This window comes from Calypte anna, chromosome 5A, assembly GCF_003957555.1.
Source record: "Calypte anna isolate BGI_N300 chromosome 5A, bCalAnn1_v1.p, whole genome shotgun sequence".
In the NCBI taxonomy this organism is placed as follows: domain Eukaryota; kingdom Metazoa; phylum Chordata; class Aves; order Apodiformes; family Trochilidae; genus Calypte; species Calypte anna.
The window spans coordinates 4,752,837-4,773,911 of NC_044251.1; the positions used below are offsets into that span (position 1 = coordinate 4,752,837).

Here is a 21,075-nt window from a genome sequence, read left to right on the forward strand (position 1 = left end):
TGTAATTTCAAGCCTCTCTTAGCCCAAACCATATAAATCAATGTAACAGGAGCAGAGCAAGCTTTCCCTTGAAGGACTCAAGGGCTCCTTACATCTGCTCCCCAAAAGTTGGTGGATCCTGTTCCCAGTTCATATCTGAGCAATGGAAGAGCTCAGAAAGGCAAGGTCAAGGCAAATCAACAATTCCCAGTGTCAAAGTGAGCAACTGGAGGGACATTCAGACATAGAAAATGCTCCCTTTAATAAACCCTAAGACTATGACACATTAGATGTCTTGTTCCTGGTCTGATCTGAGCCCAGCTCTAATCTACCATTCTATACTGTCAGGTACTATTGTGTTTCTTTATATAAAATGAAGATCAGAAAAATTTCACTGTATTTTCCTGGGGTTTATATTAGAAATTGGAGCCTAAATGACAAGGAGTGGAGAACCAGAACAAACCTAGCATTTACCAAAGTGGAAACTAATCAAATGTCAAGGAAGGAAATCCTAGCCAGACTTAAAAAGCTCTTCAAATTTTTTTTGTGACCTCTGTTCAACACTAACTTCAGTGGACATAGGGAAAAGGATGTTTTTGCTGAGTTGGAGCTAGAAGCACCACGACCACAAAAAAAAAAAAAAAAAAAAAAAAAAAAAAAAGAAAAAAGGAAAAAAAGAAAATAAAAAAGAAAATAAAAAAGAAAAGAAAAAAGAAAAAAGTCTACTTATATTTAACTGCAATAATACAAAAAAAAAAAGGACAGTGTCCAACTTCAGACTACTTGACACATGCCCTGCCGTCACTGGCTTCTTCACCAAAATTTCAACGTGCAGGACTTTCGCCTGCTAAACTTCACCCAACACTTGAAGGACTCGGTTCGAGTTGCAGAAAACGCCCCAAGGCTTTGTCCCCCGAGGCCCTGCTCACCCACCCTCCCGGACCCTCCTGCAGCCCCCCGGGGAAGCCCCCCCTGACCACTGCCGCGCCGGGCGGGCAGCCCCCGGGACCGGCGGAGTCCCCGCGGAGCCGGGGCGGGAGGGAGGGAGCCTACCGGAGAAGGTGTCGAGGGCGGTGGGTTGGTACTCGTCGGGGTACCCGTTGGTGGTGTAGCTGACGACCAGGCTGGTTTTGCCGACGGCGCCATCGCCCACCAGGACGCACTTAATGCCCAGCTCCGGGCCGCTGCCCCGGGAGGGGCTGTGTCTCCGCAAGGTGGGCGAGTAGTCCAGGAGCTCTTGGGGAGGCATGGCGATGATGGCACTGGGGGTTCGGCGAGGCTCAGCGCGGGGAGCTGCGCGGCGGGGCCACTGCCATGCCCGGGCCGGCGGGCTGTAGTCGGGGCTGCTGTCGGGGCTGCGAGCTGCCGTGTGTGGCCACCCGCTCCGGTCCGCCCAGCACCGCTCCTCATCACTGCACCTGCCGCCCTGCGCCCAAAACCGGCCCCGATTTCCCTAGTCCCGCCCCGGCCCACCCCGCTGGGAAGGCGGCCCGGCCCGCCGGCCTCCCCTGGACACCGCCCCGCTGGCGAGGGCCCGGAGCGGAGCTGCTCTCTCCCGCCGCATCCCCGAGCAGCACTGACTTCGGGATTTTAGCAGGAGCTACGCCGGGCTGCGCGTTGTGCACACACGGGAAAGCAGTTCCCCCCCCTCCTCACCTCCCCCTATTTCCCTTCGTCCCGTCTCGTCCCGTGGGGCCCGTCCCGTCCCCCCGATTTACTTTTCAAAGGCAGCAGCCCCTGATGCATGGGTCTCCACTGCTCCACATCCTCACCTGGAGCGTCTGTGATTGCTGGCAATTCTGGGAATAATAGCAGTGCAGCTCAGTATGGTGAGAGAGAACAGAAAACAAACGACAGGAATACATCACAGCACTGTTAAATACGTGACTGACATCACTGAGTGCCCCTTACCCAGCCAAGGTGTTGCTACAGGCTGGCAAAAGCCACAAAGCATATTTTCCCAGCTCAGGACATACACAGGGGTTCCCAGTCTACAACCTTTTTTCATATTCACCTCTGGAAAATCACAGACTACTCTGTGCCCATGGCAGCTGAGTAGATAGCTCCATCCCTGCCCTGGGGACCTCACTGTCTAAAGAAGAATGACTAAACAAATAAAAGAGTGGGAGCACATCACTGAAAAGGAGAGACTTGGCCAGTAACACCACCAAGTGACTGGGAACAGTGAGTATTGCCTCTTAATAATACTCAAGGTATATACCTCTGATATCTGTACTGTAACACCAGCTTTGAAAGTGGAGCTGTTCCCTAATTATTGGAGGCACTAAGTAAGCCCAGGTTGTAGTTGGATGCCACCAGTTTAGTCACATCATGTCCTTCTTTGTGCTCTCTGCATGCACTGGGCAGGTTTGTGCTGTAAGCAGTTCCTGAGGCTGTGTGTCACTGCAGTTTGCATCCACACAGAGAAGCTACCCAGGTGTTTCACCTCTTTTAATTCTAAACTTGAGAAGACATCTTTCCATCAGGCATGGACAGAGGGTCTCAAGCACTTCAACTGCTCAGCTTCAGGAGTTGTGGCTGGACAAAGCATATCCACACTTCCATAATCACAAGCTTCCTGGGAAAAGCAGGATGGCTTTTTCCCTTTGGCGTTCTCTGTCAGTTTGCTCTATAAAGCACCTCTTCTGTGGTTTTACTAGCACATCCTTACATTTCTATAGCTACAAAAAATGACCATAGTATTACAAACTAGGTTGCTGCTAGACTGTGAGCTACTAAAAAGTCTTGCCATGGTGACTGGGCTGCCTGGCTTCCATTAGACTGATTTTCCAGTGCTAGTTCAGAGCCAGGTGACAACTGAACTGCTCCAGAAAAGGTAAAAAGGGCTGGGATAGGTGACACACTGATGTATGATGTGTGACTGTGACTCCAATGGGGTTGGCAAGGACGCACGACAGAGCAGCCTTGGCAGGCAGCAAAGCAAGAGATCTTGCAGAGGCTTTTCAGGGCATTTCAGGCCTAGGATGACATTTTCTGAACTATGACATTTCCATCTAAACAGAAGAAATAAATGCAAATTAGGGGTTATTCACCAAATTATTCATGCTAGCAATTGTCAGCAGTAACAAGTGGGAGAGAAGAAAGTAAGCTGGCAACTTTTAGTTCCTATATGCTTCTTCCTTAGGGATGGAAGCTCCTTAAGAAGTTAGCCTGTTGTGTCACCCCAGGACTGCATCCCTCTTCCTCTGGTTCCCTTCCTAAAATCTCTTCCTTCTGTGACTATGGTTTTTTTTTTCCCCTTGCAGTTTCTGACAGCTACTGGTTGACATACACTTAGCTTGTGGATGAGCTGAAGTGATTTTTTAATTTATATTTAAACTAAGTGATTAAGCAAACAGGACAGCTCCCATGGGTTTGTTTCTCAGGTCCTGCATTGCTCTTTACAGCTAACACAAGTGGCAGGTTTAGTTTCACAGCACAGCAAAGAGTCAAAAATTTGGGGTTTGCAAGATTTTTTGTTTGTTTGCTTTTGGGTTTTTTTGCAGTGGAGGTCTGTCCCATTCCTAGAGCTGCTGAACCAAGAGCCCGAGGGATGGTGTGAGCTCTGCACATGTAAGTTACAGCAGGAGATGCCCATTGCATGCTCTGTCCTCTGCCAAATCAGCCTGAGTGGGAAATAGGCTGTGTTTGGCCTTTCTCCAGGGAGTTATAATTAGTACCAATTATAACAGTATTCCTCATTATGTGAATTCCCATCCACTGGGAGTTCTGTGCATAGGATCAAACTCTTTTCAGGCAGATCAAATATAGATTTCAGGTACTGTAAGTGTTCAGCTGTTATCCAGCTGGGCTACACTGTGATGTGCAGTTCCTAAAATTAAACAGGAAAGCTGCTCCATTAGAGCGTGCAATGATTTACAGTGGAAGCTCAATTTATATATTTAGGCACTATGTGAGTGTCATAACCAGACATTTATACATCTTTACAAAGTCCTATAATTAAAAAAATGCAGTTATTTACAGGAAGATGTTCTTTTCGGCCTGTTTCTATTAATTATAGCCACTTTTCTCACTAGAGCTACTGCAGGAGAAGTCCAGAAGGCCACTTATGGACTAAGTTAAAAACAGTAACTATCCTGATTTGGGTGAGGACAAAACAAGGGCTTGTTCCTTGTGGTGGGGGCAAAGCTCTGTGTCAGCTCAAACGATCCCATAGAATTGCCCCTCTGGAGTGCAGTGTTACATTGAGAAATTGCAGTGCTAGGATCTTTTTGCAGCTAATGATTCTTTCACTGGCTCCTGAGAAATACTGCACCTCCAACAACATCATATTCTGCCTCTCTGGCTGATCTCATTTGTAGCTTTGGGACTATGTGTGCCCACAGACCAATCTGCCTGGAAGTCTCAGTGTGGGAGCCAGGATCATAGCAGCCTTTTGCAAAACTTACCAAACAGAAAGCATTGCACTGGGGGTTGGATTAGATGACCTTTAAAGGTCCCTTCCAACCCAATACATTCTATGATTCTATTTTGTTGGAACTGGCAGACCTCAGCTTAAAAAATACTAGGGCTCTCTTCTTACTGAAGGAGAGAGAAAAAATTATCAAGCTTTCCTAACATAGTAATGAGCAAACCTGGCCTTCAGCTTTACCTGTGTGTGTACAAGTGGGCTGCAGATGTCAATACTCTGCCCTTGCAAAAGATGCCCCTGATGACATTTCTGAATCCTTTCAAAGTGTGAGGAGACACAAACCAATGGGAAACAGGGGGATGATGAGAACTGGTGACAGTGCCACCAAGAATCAGGGCTGGTGGGTGGGGATTGAGGTTGAGAGAGGGTCTGAACTGAAACACAGGTACCAGAGCAAAATGAATCCCCTGATGTCAAGAGACAGGCTGAAGAAGTTTGCCTGGCTGGTAGCCTGCAGGATGGCAAGTGGTGAGACAGCCACCACTGAGTCACCCTGCGTTTTGTCATGCACCTGAGTATGCATCCTCCCTGGGAAAAATCAAACCTAAGGTAATTAGCACTTAAAAGCAGTGACAGACAAAGGGGTGAAGACAAGAGCCTGAGTCTGGTTTTCTCATGAGGTCTACTGGTCTACCTCGTCCAGGCACTGCAGCCTGCAGGAAGTGATATCAAATGATTCCTCCTATCGTTTTTTTATCAGCCTTGCAGAGGCATGAAGGAATGCACAGGTCAGTGGAAAATCAGGCTTTGGCTATTCATGGAAAAATTACTACAGCTGAAATCAAAGGAAGAAAGATCGTGGTGTTTGCTTTCCCATACAGAGCTTCTGATCAATCTGTTGTTTGCAAGCAGTAAAAATACATTATGACTCCATAGCAGCTAATGGGTATTTCACGTGTGCACTGGAGAAATCTGATTCTGAAATGTCTTTTAGGAAAACAACAAAAGGAGAAAAACAAGGTGAGAATACAGTTCCCACTGTCCTGGCCCCTGAGATACCTTATTTCTCCTTGGAAATAAAAGGAATGCCATAAGGGATGAACAGAGATGTTTTGGTTCATCTATTCACTGACACTCTAGTTAAATGCAGAGGCAAAGAATTACAACAACAGTATTAAGATCATAGAATTATAAAGTTAAATGAAATTACAATGCTACTAGCTTAAAAAAATATTTTCTTAAATGTTCCAAGGAAAGGTAAGCACCTATATTGTACTCAGCCCCATTCTCAAAGACTAATTGCCTCTCTGGCTTGCACAGTCTTATTGCTCTATAAATGTTCTAGAAATAATTCAGAAGCATGTTGCCATCTGCTGGAGAAAGTACACATTTAATAAATCAACTGGTAAATGTGAAAAAAAGTGTGCAAGGTTTAAGGCACTCAAAACAGAAACAGCAAGCCTCAGACTAAGGATAGGCTGAGAGACAATACTCTGAGTTTAATTCAATCATGGCAATCAATCAAACACTTTAGGTGAAAAGAGGAGTTAGCACTCAACTGGAAGGGGTGAGGAAATTAGCAACAGGAAGGTGGTAAGGTTCAAATCTCCCATCTGAAAGCCATCCCTAGCCCTGGGGATGGCTAGGAAAAACATAAAATGCTTTATGACAACAGTGTCCCACAATTTGCCCATTCTCAAACTTGTCACTTAGAGATCTTCCTTGAGGATCAGGACTGAGGGATTAACCACAGGGTGCTGGTGCTGGGCAAAAGGTTTTCTCACTGTGAAAGCATTTTTCTGTCCTTTCTCTGGTGCTTGTAGGCTCATTCTACCACTGACAGGTTATGCCCAGTTTCCATGAGGGTACTCATGGAAGGCAGCAGGCTCTGGAGTGCACATGTAGCATCCACAGATCTCGACAGTTCACTGGTGGGAAAACCTCTTAAAAGTTTCAAGCAGGTAGCAAGCAGGTCTGCAATTGCTGCTCTGACAGAACACCCACCTCCCAGAATTGCTGCTCTGCAGGAAATCTGCTTCTGAAAACGAGGTGGGGAGCTTGGGGGGTTGGTAATGCTTAGGAGGTGAGCTCTGGTAAACTCACTTCAAGCTTTGATCTATTCCAGTGTAAATTATAATTGCTGTATGGCTTCCCATGTGGGTTCCAGTGCAGGTTCTCACAAGTAACTGTAATACCCATATGGGACACAGCCATAAGGCTGTGTTTTACTGTGATGAACTTGTACATAGAATTCAGATGGTCACTCAAAGACACTGTCTGTGTTACTGGGGTGCTGTTCAATCACTTTATTGGGTGTAGGACAGAGCTATCTGCAGTGCTCCTCAAAGCAGGTAGAGGGGTGTCTGTGTGTTATGTCTTTGTTGGTAGTCTAAGAAGGGCGTTGTATTTGGGAAAACATGTTTATTTGCCTATGGCTTTTATGAATGCCATTTTTATTTTGTATTTTTTATGTCAATCACAGTGAAGAAGTATTCTATAGACTGTGAAGTGGAGTGATAACCAGTAACATGCCTGTAGTGGAAACCTCTGAGGAACTCCAGGGTTTAATTCAAATTACCACTGTGTCACTAGGTTATCACAGGGGCAGTTCAAGCCATTTATGTCTGTGCTGCCTTGATTCTGCCCTTACCTCTTCCTGCAGACCCAGCTTCGTGCCCTCTCTTCTGCAACATCACTTGTCTTTAGATCATGGATCACAGAACCTTTTGCTGCAGGGCACTAAACTGGCTCACTCTGAAATCAATCATAGATGCAGGAACCCTGGCACAAATTTGGGGCCAAACAGTGCAGCCAGGCATGACAGAGACAGTGGACACAGTCAATGCCATTATTTAGACTGTTTCTCAAGACAGATGACAAGATTAGCATGTCACAGAGCATCTAGATGTTGATAGCTGGAGAAAATATTTCTCCATAGCTTGAAGAAAATGTTTATGCCAAAATTACTGCAAGTGTGACCATAGCCATGAAAAACAAGACCAAAATTTAGGTTTCTGATCCACATTACTGAAATCACCCACTCCTCTCTAACAAGTCCCTCTTTACAGACTTATTACAGTGATGCACACAAAATGTAATCATCTGATTCCCCACACTTTCCTGGCAAATCAAAGAGCTGATAAATCTTTTCCCTTGCCCTCCCCTTCTTTTCAGAATATGTAATCTGTGAATGCAGCACTGGGATGTAATTATTGCACATGTTTGTAAATTAAATAATCACAGCAGATGATAGTGCAGATGGATGGAACAGGCTTGTGGGCCTGGATTAGCTTTAGGCTGATGTTTCATTTCCAAATAAGGTGAGGATCTGGCTTCCAGTTTAACCACACTAAAATCAGACACAGTTTTCTCACAAAGTATCAGCCCTATCTGACAATAGTATCTGCCAGAACGAGAAAGAAAATCTCTAATTTTGGACCTGGCCAAGAAAAAAAAATTATAATATGTCCTGGTCTATGCTTTGAGTGGAAACACCTCATAGAAGAGGGCACTGACAAATTTGTGTACAAGTTTCAATTTAGTCTGATTTCCAGATATATTTCAAGAGGGTTCACTTCCCTCTCACCAAATAACTCTTCAGTCTTCTACTGACAAAAACATGACTATAAAGAGAAAAAGTATAATTGCCAAATAATGCTCACTCCTGTTACATAAACATGAGCTGAAGCTGCAACTGATGCAGAGAACTATTTGGATACTCCAGGAAATTAATCGCTTCCTCTTTTGAAAAGGAGAAAGAACTTCTTGGTTTGGTAAATTCTGGATTTAGTACATTTGAATGAAGGCTGTGACCGACGATTACTTTTGCAAAGGAAATCTAAACATTCTAAAATGTCGTGTACACTAAAGGACAGTGTTTGAACAAGAACAAAAGGATTCAGACTAGTCACAGTGTACATTAGACTGGAAATCAGAGCTTGAAATTACAAAAATAAACAGCATTGGGAACTGGTAGGAGCTCGAGCACTCAGGGGAAAAAATACCCACACATTCAGACAGAGCTTGATAGGAACAGAGCAAGGATTATATGATGTGGTATCTAAAGGAGTGGGAGAGTGGGTCTGATAGTCCAAGAAGTCCCTTCCTACCTCATTACCCTAAGCCTCGTGTAATTTGTGTGTACTTTTTGAAAAGCTGAAAGAGAACAGTTGCTGTTTATGATGATCAGGATGATTGGAGAGCAAAGGAATGTGGTTTTCTTGTTTTGGCTCAGAGCTGCCACATAAAGAGACCTAAACAGCAGGGGATGGAGCTGGGTCTCCACTCCTGCCAGTGCTTGCAGGCAGGCTGAGTCAGAAAAAGCCATCTTACACTTTTAGCAAAGGCAGAGGTGACCCCACGGAGAGTGCCACGGGAGCCTCCAGGGACCAAGGCACCACAGGACCTGCGTGTCTGGATCAGCACAGGGGAGAAGGCCTGAGGCTGTGCCACATAGACCAGAGAGATCTGGTTTACGGGGGTGAGGTATCCAGGCAGAGAAAAAGGAGATGTGACTGTGTGTGTGCAAAGCCAGCCAGATGCCACAGCTACTGGTGGTGCCTCCCTGCTACCAAGGTGCAAGCTACATTTGGGAAGACCTCCTGTTATCTTGTAATGGATCCTTCTGTGTTGCAAACTGTCATGTACCCTGTGGGGTATGATTTCCCTGATCCTTCCAGAAAGTTTTGTGTGAAAATTACATATAATAAACAGTACACACTATACATACAGTATATACATCTGTATTTATTTGATGTATGATGAAACCCAAAAGTGTTGTGCAAGTGATCAGTCCTTTTGATAATATCATTGTTATATATTCTGCTAATTTAATCTAAAGGATAAAGCTGTAACTAGCAATTTTTGGCATCATCAGAAGAGAAGAAAACCTCAGCTCTAAAGTATTATTTAGTGATACAGAAGCTGAGTTAAACACTATGTCCAGATGGCTGTGAAAAACTTGCAGTGCAAATCTAGCAGTTAAGGGCAGCCTTATGCTGGATCTCCAATATGTTTTTTTACAATTATTATTTTGGTAATCCCACCACGGGCACCCTCTTGTCGTGGGGGAGGAGGTTGGGTGCCCTTGTGAGGTTGGGAGCTCTGCTGGCGGTGGCAGATGCCTCCTGTATGGTCTCCCATACCAGACAACTGAAGGGTCAGACAAAATGTGTCAGGCAACCACCCCAGAAGGACAACTCAACTCCAAACCCACGTAGATGAAGCTCATTTAACCCTGTAGGGCCATCCATCTAAGAGAAGGATGCTCTAACTAAACCCGAGGACTTCACTGTCACCATCCAAGCTCTCCAGGCTGTGGCAGATGAACCTTAGGAGTAAAGGGTGGGGACAGTTTCACACCTAAAAAAGCCACTGTGCAGGTTGGAGGGATGTACCCACACTTGTAAAGCCCTGCAGTGACAGGAGAGGGTCAAAATGGCAGGGGAAAGGGGCACTGGAAGCCACAGACCCAAGCCTGGATGCAGGCAGCTCAGGACTTGGATGATTTTGGTGATGTAGCCAGCGTTTTACTACTTGGTGCTACAGTGGAGTCATTGCAGAGGAGTTTTAACAGACTTGTTTAAAACCTGCCCTTTTTCGGTTTCAGTAAGTAGAAAAATTAGAAATTATCGTGTTTGCGCTGCAAACCATCACAACCAAGTGAACCCATCAGAGCAGGGGGATGTGCTCATCAGGTGATGTACCACAGACACGGCTGCAGACCAAGGGTGGCAGCGAGCAGCAGCCGATGCACAGGGCCTGCTGTGCCTGAATGCTCCCCAGGCCCTGGAAGCAAGGGTAGGGCTTATGAGCCATCATCAGGGCACTGTTAGGGACACGAAGCTCCGCTCTGCGACTACACCCGCATCTAACAGCCGCGCAGCACACCTCTGCCGCCGCCGCCATTTCGTGGTGCACACGCACTCCCCGCCTCCCGTCTCCCCGCCTCCCACCTCCCGTCGCCCATCTCCCCGTCTCCCGTCTCCTGCCTCCCCGCCTCCCAGTCTCATCTCCCCGCCTCCCGTCTCCCGTCTCCTCGCCTCCCATCTCATCACCCCGCCTCCCGTCTCACCTCCCCGTCTCACTACTCCCATCTCCCCGTCTCCTGTCTCCCATCTCCCCGCCTCCCATCTCCCCGCCTCCAATCTCCCTGTCTCCCACCTCCCCTCTCCCGTCTCCTATCTCCCCGTCTCCCGTCTCCCATCTCCCCGCCTCCCATCTCCCCGCCTCCCGTCTCCCCTCTCCCCGTCTTCCCTCTCCCCGCCTCCCACCTCCCGTCTCCTGCCTCCCACCTCCCATCTCCCCGCCTCCCGTCTCCCATTTCCCTGCCTCCCATCTCCCCGTCTCCCACCTCCCCGTCTCCCCGCCTCCTGTCTCCCCTCTCCCCGTCTTCCCTCTCCCCGCCTCCCACCTCCCGTCTCCTGCCTCCCACCTCCCATCTCCCCGCCTCCCGTCTCCCATTTCCCTGCCTCCTATCTCCCCGTCTCCCACCTCCCCGTCTCCCCGCCTCCCCTCTCCCCGCCTCCCCATCTTCCCGCCTCCCGTCAGGGCCATGTGACGGGGGTCAGGTGAGCGCAGGCGGAAGCGGCGGACGCGGGGCTGCGGTGCCGGTGCGTGACCGTTACCGGCCATGGCCTCCATCCTGGACGAGTACGAGGACTCCCTGTACCGCTCCGCCTCCGTGCAGCAGAGCCGTGCCAGCGTGGGCATCCCGCACTCCGGTAAGTACGCGGTCCTGTGCCCGGGCCGGCCCCTATTGCAGCGCGGCCCTGTGGTTACAGCCGGGCCCTGGGCACCGCGTCTCTGCCCCGGTGGAGCGCCAGGCCCGGTGTTTGGCCGGCTGGGGAGCCCCTTCCCGCCGCTCGCCTTTCCCCGGGTGTGCGGGGAGAGCCTCTGCGGGTTTCAGATGCTTGTTAGATGGAGGCCGAGTGAGGAGGGAGGCATGTCAGGGGGTGGGGAGTGCTTCCAGGGTAAGTGTATCCCTCTCTATGTGGCGTTATTTGCTCCGTGTCAGGTTTTGAGGCAAGGACGCTCAATTCCTGAGGGAACTCCGGGGTGATGCATCCCCTCTTGGCGCAGCTGAGGTGCTGGTTATGTCTGGGAGGGGTACATAAGGCCCTTGTGCCATGGAATGGTATTCTGGTGGAGACCTCTGTGCCTGAATTGGCCATGTCTTCATAGGTACAAATTCTAACCACACCTCAGCACTGCTCAGTTAAGAGCTGTGGTAGTTGTCAGGGCCCATCCCACCTTTTTTTTCTTCCCCTCTCCTTATTTTTGAGGAACCAAGCTGTTTCACTATTCCATCTGCGTGCACAACCGCACCTGTGTGGGGTTAGTGTCCTAACCCAGGAGCAGTTTACCACAAATTTCCTTTTTTTAGGTTGGTTCCCTTAGGCTGACTGTGTTACCACAGTTTACCACAAATTTCTTTTTTTTAGGTTGGTTCCCTTAGGCTGACTGTGTTACCACAGTTTACCACAAATTTCTTTTTTTAGGGTGGTTCCCTTAGACTGGCTGTATGATGGCAAGGTTACTGCAGAAGAAGGTTATCAAGAGTTAAGTTTGCTTCACTATTAAGCTTTTATGGCAAGGTCTGTGGAGCACTGGTATACTGTGCTATTCAGGGAGGTATACACTCCAAATGAAGTAATTTTGTGATGAATTGTGAGGTTTATCTGTGTGGTAAGAGTTGATGAAATTCTGTGTATTTATTGGATATACATACACAGAATGACTCTGAGTCTAGGTGCTGAAGTAGATATGTCTCTGTGTTGGTTTGGCTTGGATAACCTTTTTTGGTGTAATGTCATATAAAGAATAAATGTCCTGAATAAGTGTTGTGCAGAACAGTGTTGGGAAAATCTGTGTCACCAAAAATAAATTTTCAGGGCCTCAGGTTTTCTTCTTGACTGCTGCAGCACTTTTTCCAATCGTGGCTGTCAAATGATTGAGAAACCTGCTTGTGTGCTGACAGTGGATGTTGGCAAATGAAGTTTGGGAAACTGTTCAATTACAAAGACACCAGGCTAATTAGGATTTTAATTATTCTTAAATCATAGAATCATAGAATCCTTGGGGTTGGAAGGGACCTCGAAAGATCATCTAGTCCAACCCCCCCTGCCAGAGCAGGGCCACCTAGAGCACTTCGCATAGGAACGTGTCCAGGCGGGTTTTGAATGTCTCCAGTGAAGGAGACTCCACGACCCCCCTGGGCAGCCTGTTCCAGGGCTCTGTCACCCTTACAGGAAAAAAATTTTTTCGAATATTCAACTTGAACCTCCTATGCTCCAATTTACACCCATTACCCCTTGTCCTATCACTGGTCACCACTGAGAAAAGCCTAACTCCATCTCCCTGACACTCACCCCTTACATATTTGAAAACATTGATGAGGTCACCCCTCAGTCTCCTTTTCTCCAAACTAAAGAGACCCAGCTCCCTCAGCCTTTCCTCATAAGGGAGATGTTCCACTCCCTTAATCATCTTAGTAGCTCTGCGCTGGACTCTTTCAAGCACTTCGAACCAAACTTGTGCTGGCAGAGGTTGTGGGCAACCTGAAGTTTAAATAAATTTATTTTGGAAGATGATGCAAGTGAATAACTACCTTTTTGGAAGAGGAATAAACTACCTTTTATTCCTCTGTTTCAGTGAGTTGCTGCTTGTGCTTATTAAATTGCAGGTTTTTAGATAACAAATCAGTGACTGTTGCCAACTAGTGCTGCACTGTAAACTTCAAGTTTTGCAGTTCCAGCTTGAAGGGACCTATTTTGACCCACTGACTCCAATCCACTGGCTTGAACTATGACTGAATAAAAAAAAAAATCACACAAAACCCCACCCCAATTCTAAATCCCTACCTTTGCATAGGTGCTTGTCACTCCCTTTCCTTCCTGTGGTTGGGTTTCTTTGCTGTCTCAGTGAGCCGTGTTTTACTTGGTAGCAGTCTGAAAAGAATTCAGGATTGCCTGAAAGAATGTGACTTAGAAATCTGTTGGTTTGTGGGTTGTTCCTATCACACTAATCCTTTTTTACATATATAAATGTGTATTTATATTGGTTAGCTGTGAAATCTTGTGAATCTGCACCTTGGGAGCTTTGTAGGCTTTGAAACACAGCCCAGCCCATACCATGAAATTTAAACTGTGGCATTGAAGCCCCCTAATCTGAAATGAAGTACATCTGTCTGTCTGATAATGAAAGAATGCACATTTTCATAAGTGGATAATATGTAAGATGTCTAAGAAGTGTGTGTTGAACAAAAGGTGGCCTGCTCAGGTTGTGGTTGCTTTCTGTTCTGCATGTGCATCTTTCTTCTAAAACAAGAACAATTTCAAGATCCTGGTGTTGGTCTAGCAGTGGATTCACAGTGTTATCAGGCTACTTTCCATATTAAACTGGATTTTGCACCAGCACCAGGACTGAAATTTTCAGGATAATTTGAGGGATGTTGTAGATGAGTATGCTGTTAGTCCCAGTCCTTTTTAGGATTGAAGTCTGCTTCTTCTGAGATACAATCCTAGGTTTCTGTTTTTAAGTTTACATCTTTGTATTTAACTACTTTGGTGATGAACATCCTTAATGATAGCAAGCTCTCTTAATTTTTAATCTTTCTGCCAGGCTAACAGCTGCATGGATCTGCTTGCTTTAGAAATCCTTCACTTATGCTTGGAACAAAACAGATGGGTTGATCTGGTAATGTATCAATCTGTTCTGCTTTTTAGCTTGAGGTAGTGTGGTCAGACTGAAACTGCCTGCTTTTTTCTTTGCATATGGGAAATCCAGTCCCTGGGAAGACTTGTCTCATGGACAAAGATGAATGAAACTTTGTGATAAGATCTGCTTGTGGACACATATATGTTCTAGGATTTTGCTAATGAGTATCATGATTTGATTTGGGTTTTATATGAATGCCTTCTTATTTTGCAGTTCACTGGCATATCTGACCTCTTGGAGTTTTTTAAACAGTGTTGTTTTTACTTAGGAATGGAATGACATGGTCTCTGCTCCCATGTTTTTGAGTTTACCCATCTTTAATGAAAACTAACTCTGTTACCACATAGTGTTACAGGTCTATCTGTCTTAAAAATGTCAGTTTTTTGACCCCTTGCCTACAGCTGGGTTTTTGCCTTTGTTGTACCAAATGAATGAGTCTGAAGTGCATCTTATGCTTTGGTCTTTTGCACTGAACATCATCAGAGGGTTTTAAAGCGATATATTTCTAGGTTTTATTTATTTATTAATATGTTTCTCAAGAAGTCTCCTACTTCCCTCAAGTCAGACCTTACTTCACCATTCTCTGCCTTCCCCACTTGAATCTCCTTAATAAGTAATCTCTCAATGTGCCTTCCTATAGATGCCACATTTCCAAGTCTGACTGGGACTAAGCTGACTAGGTATATACTTAATTAGACACACCAACTAATTTGCTTGGGTTGTACACATTCCTCTTCACTGTTCATCAGTTTGTCAGGTTTTCTCGGTTGGGCTTAAAATGCAACATGTGTCAAGCTTCATCCCCTTCACTCTAACCTTAACTGGGCATTTCTTAGAATTCAGGCACAGTTCTTGAAAGGATTTGAGGATTAGGTTAGTCTGGCACCATTTTGGGATTTGCTATGAAACAGTAAACTACTCTGAATGGGTTTTGGCTCAGAAAGAATATATGCCAAGATTGGAGCACTGATTCAGCAATCACCAGATCTTGGTTATTACTTTGGCTCTAATAAGTAGGTTGTATGCCTGGGCAACAGCTAGAAAGTTGCAGTTAGGATAAGGTTATGGTTGGTAAAACAGGGTTATGGTAAAAGCGTCATTGTGACCTCCAGCTGTGTTCCCTGCAGCAAGCAATCCACCAGACTTCACTCTATGCAAAAGTCTGCTCTGTGGATGCATGACTTTAAAATAACTTTATCTTGTGTTTGATGGATGTCAAGCTCATCTAATTCCAATATGGAATAAAAGAAATATATTTCAATTAACTCTGCTTTGGTCTCTTGGGTAGCTTGTGATGGGAATGTCAAACCAGAGCCCTCTTTGTGTTTTTTGTAATTCCAGCCATTCTGTCCTGTTTTGAACAAATAAACTGCTGAGGAAAGAAAACAAATTACTTTGTGATTCTACTCTTGCTTTCATTTTTTCTGCAGTTTATTTTACAGTTTTGCAGTTTCCCCTGAAATTCTTTGTACTATCATACTAATGCTTGTGACAAGTTTGAAGTTCTGTGACAAGACATTAAAGGGTATTACTATTACTTTTCTTCCCTATTATACATAACTTTGTGAGTGCTGCTCCCTTTCCAGTAAAACTTGGCAATGATTCTTCTAATTTTTTAGGCTAGATTTTGTGTGAGGTGGTTATTGTGGGTCTTTGTGTTCTTTTGGTTTTAATTGTTCGTTCTTTTTTTTTTTTTTCTTCAGGATATGTGAATGCACGGCTGGAGAAGGAAACACCAATATTTAACAAGCAAAGGATTGATTTTGCTCCTCCAGAGAAAATTAACAGCTTAGTGGTGTCTTCTAACCAGCTCTGTATGAGCCTTGGCAAAGACACCCTTCTCAGGTAATGCTACCAGAGACCTGAAATTACTGCTTGGTTTCCACAGCATTTTTTTTTTTCCTAAAAGTTGTTAAGAGAACTTACAACTACAAAATGGGTAAGAAGCCATGAACTCAATGTGGAGAACAGTGAGCAATTAAGTTTTGTTACAAGCATAGTTTCATGGTTTCTCTTTGCAGGATTGATCTTGGGAAGCCAGATGAACCTAATCAGGTCGAGCTGGGACGCAAAGATGAAGCCAAAGTCTACAAGATGTTTTTGGACCACACAGGTGAGGCACTGTGAATATTGACAGGCAGTGGCAGGCAGCAAATGCATAACAGGTACTGGTGAAGGGATGCTTTTTCTGTTCTGTCTGTAGGGAGAACAGGTGGCTCTTCTGTGGGCAGGATTCCATTGCCTACAGGCCCTGCCTGCTGATTTGTCCCAATGCTATTAGAGAAGCAGTGCCTTGTTGTGTGTACATTGTTGCTTTTGAATTCTCTGAAATGAACATTTGCAATCTGAGCAAGGTCTCTAAAACCAATACAATGGAATCTTTGCAGTCACCCTGTGCTGTATGTGTTTATGTAAGAATTTTTAAAAAGAACTGTAAAACATCTACAGTACACCGTGGACTCAGATGATTTAAAAAAAAAATTGGAAAAAGATGCTCTGATCTGTCACCAGCTCCAAGGATACATGAGAACTCTGGGAAGTGTTAATCCCTAGAACACATATTGAAATGGAAGAATACCTTCTTGCTGAGGTAGCTGGGGCTGGTAATCCAAGTTTGTAACATACAGGCAATAGCCAGATGATCCAGCATGGAAATTCCCCACATCTCTATGAATGCCTGGGGAAGTCTTGGATTAAATATATTGATATCAGAGCTTATCAAATGGGAGATTCCTGGAAACCTCAGGAATTTGGCTTGCTTAGGCACAGGGTTAATTTGTTGTCTCCTTTTGCTTTCCATACCTCTCTTCTGTTGGCAGGATCTCATCTCCTGATTGCTCTGAACACCAGTGAATGCCTTTACCTGAACAGAAGTGTTCAGAAAGTGCGAGCACTCTCCCGCTGGAAAGGCCACTTGATTGAAAGTGTGGGCTGGAACAAATTTCTTGGCTCAGAAACCAACACTGGGCCTATCCTGGTGGGGACAGCTCAGGGGCACATCTATGAAGCTGAAATCTCTGTCAGTGAGGGAAGCCTCTTCAGCACTAATCCTGACCAGTACTTCCGACAAGTCTACACTCTGGAGGAAGAATCAGGACCTGCCCCGGTCTGCTGCCTGGAGATTGAACGAGGGATAGAAGGGAAGTTTTTTATTATAGCCACCACTCGGAAAAGACTCTTCCAGTTTGTTGGCAAAGTACCTGAAGGCACAGAGCAGCAAGGCTTCGGCTCCATATTTGCTCTGCATGCTGACCATTTGCCCAGCTTCCGGGAGTTTCCAGCCAACTTGGGTTTCAGTGAGATAGCCTTTTACACTCCCAAACTGCGCTCCAACCCCCGCTCCTTTGCCTGGATGATGGGAAATGGTGTTTTATATGGTACATTGGATTACAGCCGTCCTGATTCAATCCTGAGTGATGAACGGGTCTGGGTTTATCCTGCTGATATTGACATAACTGTCAACAAGCCAATATCCATTGTCCTTACCCAGTTCCATTTCTTGTTGCTGCTGCCTGATCGGGTGAAGGCTGTCTGCACTCTGAATGGGCAGGTTGTTTTTCAGGATCTTTTCCAGGAGAAGTTTGGCTTACTGACACGTATGATCAAAGATACCACAGTCCAGCAGATATGGATCCACACGGAGAAAGTGGTGTTCCGCTACCACGTCCAGAGGGAATCTAGAGATGTGTGGAAGATGTATATGAACATGAACAAATTTGATTTAGCCAAAGAGTATTGTAAAGACCGTCCAGAGTGCCTGGATATTGTGCTGGCAAAAGAGGCAGAGCACTGCTTCCAAAACAAGAGGTATTTAGACAGTGCCAAATGTTACGCACTCACCCAGAACTACTTCGAGGAAATTGCCCTTAAGTTCATTGAAGCCAAGCAAGAAGAGGCCCTGATGGAGTTTCTGATTAAAAAGCTAAGTAACCTGAAGCCTTCTGAGAAGACACAGACCACTCTGCTGACCACGTGGTTAACGGAGCTGTACCTGAACTGGCTGGGGGTGCTGGAAGGAGACCTCTCCCAGCGCAATCTCTATCTGGATACACGGGAGAAGTTCCGCACTTTCCTGAGCAGCCCTAAGAACAAGGAATGTCTGTTCAATAACCGGGCATCTATTTATGAGCTGTTGGCAAGCCATGGGGATACAGAACACATGGTCTATTTTGCAGTCATCATGCAGGACTATGAGCGTGTGGTAGCTCACCACTGCCAGCATGATGAGTACGATGAAGCTCTAAATGTGCTGTCTAGGCACAGAGATGAGAAGCTCTTCTACAAGTTCTCTCCAGTCCTCATTCAGCATATTCCCAAGAAGGTAGTTGATGCTTGGATTTCTATGGGCTCTAGACTGGATGCTAGGAACCTCATTCCAGCCCTTGTTAACTATAGCCAGAGTGCCAGCACCCAGCAGATCAATGAAGCCATTAGATATATGGAGTTCTGTGTCTATCAGTTGGAGGAAACCCAGCAAGCCATTCACAACTACCTGTTGTCTCTTTATGCGTTGTGTAGGCCAGACTCGCTGCTATCATACCTGGAGCAAGCAGGAACCAACCCAAACAGGATCCACTATGACCTGAAGTATGCATTGCGCCTGTGTGCAGAGCATGGGCACCACCGTGCCTGTGTCCATATCTACAAAGTGATGGAATTATATGAGGAGGCTGTGGATCTTGCCTTACAGGTAGGAATGTGTCTGTGCATGCATGCTATGATGTTATAGGAGTGTAGCATTGAGAGGAACTGGACAGACTCATCAATATAGGAGCTGTGCATAAGTCTAGGAAAAAAGACCTGTCTGTGTTAACATACTTGTGTGCTTTTGCAGTTGTTTTAAGTAGATAGATGACTGTGACAAGCCCTAGTTGAGGGCAGAGCCATGGAAAGTACAAGGGGGAGTACTGTCTGTTTTAAGCTCAGTCTCTAACATACTTTAGCGTATCTGCATTTATGCAGGACTTGTATAGCTCAGCATTCTAATTACTTCCTATACTTAGCTGTGATAATTATCACAGAAGAATGCCTTTGTCAGCTTAGTCTGACCTTCAGGGAGGTGTTGGATGTTTTTTCTATTGGCATTGTTATGTCTCTGCTGAAACGTGTGGCCAGCAAAGATACTATAACATGGATCTGCCCTTATTGTAGTGCTGGGCTTTGTTCTCTGCTGGGCAAATCTTCAGGGAGGAGTACTAGTGAGGAAGAGAGGTGTTTGACATGTAAACAAGGAGCAAGCCACTAGTGCAGCCCTAGGCAATAAGATAAAAATAAAAAGTTTTTTATTAACACCTCCTATAATGGACAGCAGGCTTCGAAGCTGGATTCTGGATAAAACAAAGAGGGAAGCTTAACTCAGTTTCTTTGTCTGTTCAACTCGTAGGTGGATGTTGATCTTGCCAAGTCCTGTGCAGATCTCCCTGAAGATGATGAAGAACTCCGGAAGAAGCTCTGGTTAAAGATCGCTCGCCATGTTGTTCAGGAAGAGAAAGATGTCAAGAAGGCCATGGCCTGCCTCTCCAGCTGTACCCTGCTGAAGATTGAAGATGTCCTGCCATTCTTTCCAGACTTTGTCACTATTGACCATTTCAAGGAGGCAATCTGTAACTCCCTGGAGGACTACAACAAGCACATTGAAGAACTGAAAAGGGAGATGGAAGAAGCCACGCAGAGCGCCAGGAGAATCCGAGAGGACATCCAGGAGATGCGCAATAAGTACGGTTCCGTGGAGCCTCAGGAAAAATGTGCTGCTTGTGACTTTCCACTCCTGAACCGCCCTTTTTACCTTTTCCTTTGTGGTCACATGTTTCACTACGACTGTCTCCTCCAGGCAGTTTTCCCAAATCTTCCTGCCTATAAGCAGGCAAAACTCGAAGACCTTCAGAAGAAGCTGGCAGCTACCAGTCAGCCTTCCAAGAGCTACCATCGTCCCAAGGACACAGATACAATTAGCTTGGGGAAGGGGCAGCAGAGCCGGGAGCAGATCAAAGCTGACATTGATGATATTGTGGCAGCTGAATGTGTGTACTGTGGGGAGCTGATGATCCGATCCATTGACAAGCCTTTTATTGACCCTCAAAAGTATGAAGAGGAGATGCAGAGCTGGCTGTAGTTTTCCAAATCTGCAACTGTCAGTGCACCAGATTGGTTTTGTTCACAACCTGTGAAGCTTCTGTGGGGGGAATTTAACCTCCAGAAGCAGAAACACAGTGGCTTCTGTGGAACTCTAAGGAAAGAGTAACAAGACCCCATTATCAGGATTACAGTGAGCTAATCTTGAAAAATGGGGAGATACAGCTATGGCTGTCCAAGAACTTGAACAATAGTTAGTGCTCACCTTACTGGAACACATTTAGCAGATATTAGCTGCTTGCAGTTCTGAGGTTCTCAGTGTGAAGCTAATAGAGTGCCTTGTCTGGAACTGGGAACAGCCTATGATTTTTTTTTCCTTGTTGTGTAGTATTTTTGGGTGAAGACAAGCTTAAAGGGAAAGGTAGTGAAGAACACAAAGCAGCGTAGTCTTCATTCATCACTTTCAAAGCTAGAATTGGCTTTTGTTTCCTTTTTGCTGAGTCTATAACCACATATATGGAAAGAACATGAAAGGACAAATGCTCGTGTGTATGTTTTTTGTAAACATCATGCTACACAAATACATATTTCTACACAGTGTACTATAAAAATGTGTATAATTCTTGAGCAGGAGTGTCACATGATACACTTAAGTAATTTGCCTGCATTTCAATAACTCCTACAAGCCTTATGGGCATGCCCATGAATTTGGAATTCTCTAGGTACTGTTTCTGTCAATACTTCCTAGCACCTGTCCACCCCTTCCTCACTCTTTCCATCCTATTTCTACTATGACTATCTTTGTATAGTGGGTCTTGGTTTTGTCTTCAATCCAAACCAGAATTGATAAATGCAGTAGTAAGATTTCAACTGATACTCTGCAAGCAGGAACACAGCCTGTTTGTACTATCCTGTTCCTCTTCAAGCTGCACTTA

The 21,075-nt window shown here is 45.5% G+C and overlaps 2 protein-coding genes across 2 annotated transcripts in view; one reads left to right on the forward strand and one right to left on the reverse strand.

The window, feature by feature from the left end:
- The window catches only part of RHOV (ras homolog family member V), a 4,777-nt gene extending 3,549 nt beyond the window's left edge, over window positions 1-1,228 (reverse strand). The window contains exon 1 of the mRNA XM_008500391.2: window positions 1,033-1,228. Coding sequence (XP_008498613.1) covers window positions 1,033-1,228 — 196 coding nt within the window. The remainder of the gene's footprint in view (window positions 1-1,032) is intronic.
- Window positions 1,229-10,889: 9,661 nt separating this feature from the next.
- On the forward strand, window positions 10,890-20,751 carry VPS18 (VPS18 core subunit of CORVET and HOPS complexes). The gene is made up of 5 exons (XM_030452547.1): window positions 10,890-11,073; window positions 15,772-15,913; window positions 16,090-16,181; window positions 16,888-18,758; window positions 19,452-20,751. Exons 1-5 carry the CDS (start codon window positions 10,983-10,985, stop codon window positions 20,178-20,180), a joined length of 2,925 nt encoding a protein of 974 aa, XP_030308407.1. The 5' UTR covers window positions 10,890-10,982; the 3' UTR covers window positions 20,181-20,751.
- The last annotated feature ends 324 nt before the right edge of the window (window positions 20,752-21,075 follow it).

Bases quoted from the DNA above. Each gene is read 5' to 3' on its own strand.
- VPS18 (XM_030452547.1), top strand. From the start codon at position 10,983: ATGGCCTCCATCCTGGACGAGTACGAGGACTCCCTGTACCGCTCCGCC. The intron at 11,074-15,771 runs GTAAGTACGCGG...TTTTTTCTTCAG, and splicing joins CGTGGGCATCCCGCACTCCG to GATATGTGAATGCACGGCTG. The intron at 15,914-16,089 runs GTAATGCTACCA...TTCTCTTTGCAG, and splicing joins GGCAAAGACACCCTTCTCAG to GATTGATCTTGGGAAGCCAG.